The sequence below is a fragment of the Priapulus caudatus genome, unplaced genomic scaffold (genome assembly GCF_000485595.1).
Source record: "Priapulus caudatus unplaced genomic scaffold, Priapulus_caudatus-5.0.1 Scaffold537, whole genome shotgun sequence".
Lineage (NCBI taxonomy): Eukaryota > Metazoa > Priapulida > Priapulimorpha > Priapulimorphida > Priapulidae > Priapulus > Priapulus caudatus.
In genome coordinates, this window is record NW_014577598.1 from 203,125 (window position 1) to 207,606 (window position 4,482).

The window sequence follows — 4,482 nt, forward strand, 5'->3', positions numbered from 1 at the left end:
GACGACTTAGGCGGGGCTATTCAATGGATTATTATGAGAGAGAAAGTCGGACTTTGACTTCCATGTCGAACTACGCGCAGTTGACGAGTGTAAACGAATGACGACATATGCGGAGGATTTTAACTGTAGTTGCGAGCGTCAATGGAACAACGTAGAATATACAAAAGACGTGAACGTAGTGAGATTTTGCAAACAAAATACAATAGAGTTAACAGACTCCTAAAGTTGACGTAAGTCAACTATACGGCCATAATCTGTAGGGGGACCCAATAAAAAATTAAGAAAATAACATGCGTATCGACAACCTCTATGCACTTAAATATTACAACTAATGCAATCAATAACATGTAATAGAGAGATAATTCGTGTGTGTAAGCACCAAATGGAAATAATAGTCAGTGATGGAGAATAGGTGGAATTTCATAATCGATTATCGTTCCCTTAAGCGATGATACGAATTATAAATCGATTATCGTGGTTAATAAAGCTATAGATTAAATTAGAATCTTACTGTTGTATACAGGGGCGGTGCCACGGTTTCACAAAGTGGGGGCAATGTGAGAGAAACGAAGCGGACCTAGCAGGGGGGGGGCTGAGGTTATTAGGAAGCGCGAAGGGCGCCGAGCGAGGAGCCAGGCGACCCGAGCGGGGGTGGGTGTGGAGGGGATCCCCCTCCCACGGCAGGGAGCTTTCTTCATTTGCACGAAATGCTGAGGCGGAATGCTTAGTCAACATGAAGGAGAAATTCAGAATTTATTAAAGAGAAGAAAAACGGAAAATAGACAGCGGTTTCTTCCCAGCCACGTCTATGTATACATAGTCCACTATAGTGAAGCGTATATATATGTTGCACCAAAGATCATGGAATACTTCGTAAAGAGAATAAGATATGAAATAGTGAATCTTTTCAGGCGTACAGAAGATTTCCATTCTTCAACCTGAGTAAAGTCAACAAATAGACATTGCTGGAATGATATTAAAGCACTTATGGAACATCACTCGACTAGCTTTTACTTTAGTCTATCTTCATAGTGCCGTGACAAGCAGTTTGCCGTTGAAAAACTCCGAAGCTGCTAGATAACATAGAAGAGATACAGTCAACTAATTTAATTGAATTAAAAAGACTTGAGGACTAAAGTGCAAACTAAACGAAAAGAATAAAAGGACTATATAATAATAACTATAAAAACTAGAGCGCTCATAGGTCTATTGTCCTCCGCAGGTTGACTGCCAGGAACGTACCCCTGGTACGGGCTCCGGAGACCGGCTCTGCGTTATCAGCGTGCGTTTAATGTAGGCTCTCGTCTGATCGCGTGACTTAAACCTGTGCGTGATCGCAGTGCGTATGCAGTGGTAGAAGTACAATGTGTGCATATCAGCACAATAGCTAGCTTTATATATGGGGGGGGGGGTAAGTTTTGTCAATGTTGGCAAGTTTGCTAGGCCAGGGGCCGTGTACAGGATTTGTACGAGGAGGGTCTAAACCGTAACCCAGAAAGTTGCGAGGCAACGCGAAGGGGGCCCGTGTCTGGGGGCCCTCCCCCAACGAAAAATTTTTCCAAATTAGACCCTCTCATATGGCCGTTTTCCGTCGCCGAGGCAGGGGGTCCGGACAAGGGAGCCAAGCCGACGAGCGGGGATGGGTGTGGAGTGGTGTTCAACTGTTCACCCCTCACCGCACGAGACAGATTTTGGCAGTCATCTACACTAAAGGAGCGACGGCTGAAGTGAAATTCTTGGCAAATTTCAAAAAAAAACTTTTGCTTGGGGAGGGGGAGGGGTCGTTCGAACCCCCGAACCCCCGGCCTAGGCCTGCATATGCAAGTACGTACTGATATTCGGACCACGATCGAAGCTCCGAAGCATCAGGACAAGCCCCGAAAGTCCGCACGGTCATTGGGTAAAACGGCGCCTGGCATGGTGCTGTTGCTATAGAGTAAAAGGCTAGAGGACATCCCAACTGTTGTAAATTTTCGACAGTAGGCAGAGATGAAAATGTGGATAAAAACTCTTGCTTCGCTACGTTTCCCGACCTTCCTCTCCTCCTTATTCCGCGTCTTTCTTATTCTTGCAATTTCTTTCCCATCATACAAAATACATAATAGACATAATATTTTCGCCAAAAAAGTGGTCGGGTGGCCCGGGCCCCCCCGGCCCCCCCCCACCATACGCGCCGCCCTTGGTACAATAGATACAGTTACATAGCATTCAATTATTTCATGTTTTATGATCATGTATTAACTCTGTGAAGGTTGCTGTATGTATATTAATGTCTGTTCCTATACAGTATTTAATCAATTAAAAAAGAAATGGTTTAAATGCCTTTATTAAAACATTAAAAGTTTTAAACAAACATGATCAAGAATTGTTCTTTATTATAGTAAGTAAGTTGTTTGTGTTCTGATAGTGTAGGCTGCAGGCATGAAAATGACCGGTAAAGAAAAACACTGAAAACCCCCGAGGCGGGAGGGGGGGGAACCCCCGAGGCGGGGGGGGGTACCCCTCCCACGCTAGGGAGATTTTTTAATTTTGGGGGGTCAGAATCAGAGGCGCTGGAATTGGGGGGGCGGCCGCCCCTCCAATCCAAAAAGTGGGGGGCAAAACCAAAAAGCCCCACCCAAAAAAGAAGAGTGGGAAATAAAAAATAAAATGTATGAGCTAAGAATTGTTACAGTAATTATAACGTTCAAAAACTAATTTATACATCCATTTTAAGTTTTCGCTGCACGCTTTGCGTGATTGACGCTCACGTCGCACACACGCGCTCACGCACACACATCGCACACACGCGCTCACGCACACACGTCGCGCTCACGCACACACGTCACACACAGGAATTATACATTCACACACATTATGCGTCACACACATTATAAAAATAATATAGATATATATATATATAGATACAGTTATCTATATTATTTCTATGGGAAGCACTTACTAGTCTAGCTGGACTGGCACAGGCTGCCACAATGAGAAGACCAGCCAGCAATAGCACGAGTAGCACCCTCATGTTGTGGCGACGCACCTGCAATGACTTCATTATTATAAGTAAATCCATTGTCACCGTGCTTCAATTTGTCCATATTTATTATTCTGTGTAATGCCCGTTTCGTGTCCTCTCGGCGTATTATTATTATTATTATTATTATGATTACCATGCTTCATCCCTCCTAGTCTCCTAACCGTAAGATTTAATTTAACAACAATAATAACATTTGCATACCAGGAAACCTCCCTCAAACACACTAACACTGTGAAGGACGTGACAACAAGTCCAGTCGCAACGCACGCCAAACTAACTGCTATCTATATCATCAAGAGCTAATAATACCTTATTATTAGCTCTTGATATCATCGCAAAACGAAACGCTTGCCTTATTTCACGAAAATAACACGTATATATGCACAGGGTTCATAGTAGTAAGACACATGTTAAAATAAGGGCTAATAAGACCCTTTCTGGAGGCCAAAATAAGACTTTTTTACGCGATTTCTGGTAGATCACCAACTATTAAAGTACACTAATAATATTTATATACACAATTGCACAGCAGATTTCATTATTCCGTATTATATATACAACAATTCTTACTCTAAGTCGAGAAAAAATAAGGACTATTAAGTACTTTTCTAAGATTTCACCAAAAATAAGTACTAATAAGGGCCCTTATTTTATTTTTGGCAAAATAAGTACTTATAAGACTTTGGAAGACCCGCTACGAACCCTGATGCACAACAACGTCCACAACAGCAGTTCCCACGGTGGTAGGGCAGTGAGCGAGGGTGAGGAGGGCGGTGCAACTTTTAAACATCCGATCCTAACAACACACACAGCTGTGCTCATGCTAGATATATACCCTGCTGCAGCATCCCAGCTTCCTTGACCATGTGTGCGATGCCAAAATTGTTTGCATAGCAGGGTAGCAGCTTCTATTCTGTACATGCTATGAGTAATCCAATGATGTGGTAGCCTGGGGCAGTATAAAGTGGGACTGCAGAAGTTAACTTTAGTTAACTTGTCCGCCGGCTTACTTGTCTACTGCTTGCTGTTCCCTCCTGCTACTGCAAAATTTATTATTAAGCTTATTATAATTATACGGCACTGCTGATGTTTCGCTGGAGCTGGGGAAATCCCCAGACTGAGTCCTGACTGCTGCTGTTGCTACTGCTGCTGCTGCTGCTACTGCTACTGGGAGGAACTGGTGGGGAAATCCCCAGGCTGAGTCCTGACACTGGCTAGAGCCTCCGGGTTCTACTTCTAGGTGTGCCTCAAGACGACGACGACGACGACTGTTGCTGCTACTGCTGCTGCTGTTGCTGCTGCTACTGTTGCTGCTGCTACTGCTGCTGGGAGGAACTGGTGGGGAAATCCCCAGGCTGAGTCCTGACACTGGCTAGAGCCTCCGAGTTCTACTTCTAGGTGTGCCTCAAGACGACGATGACGATGACGACTGTTGCTGCTGCTGCTGTTACTGTTAC

At 44.1% G+C, this 4,482-nt stretch overlaps 1 protein-coding gene across 2 annotated transcripts in view; it reads right to left on the minus strand.

Moving 5' to 3' along the window:
• LOC106811425 (ATPase family AAA domain-containing protein 2-like) overlaps nucleotides 1–4,038 on the minus strand; it is a 25,980-nt gene extending 21,942 nt beyond the window's left edge. The window contains exons 1-2 of one of the 2 annotated variants that reach the window (XM_014815034.1): nucleotides 3,861–4,038; nucleotides 2,942–3,028 (exon numbers count right to left, since the gene is read on the minus strand). In XM_014815034.1, coding sequence (XP_014670520.1) covers nucleotides 2,942–3,028; nucleotides 3,861–3,917 — 144 coding nt within the window. In that variant the 5' untranslated portion in view covers nucleotides 3,918–4,038. The other variant, XM_014815033.1, reaches the window with a different exon arrangement.
• Nucleotides 4,039–4,482: the final 444 nt, after the last annotated feature.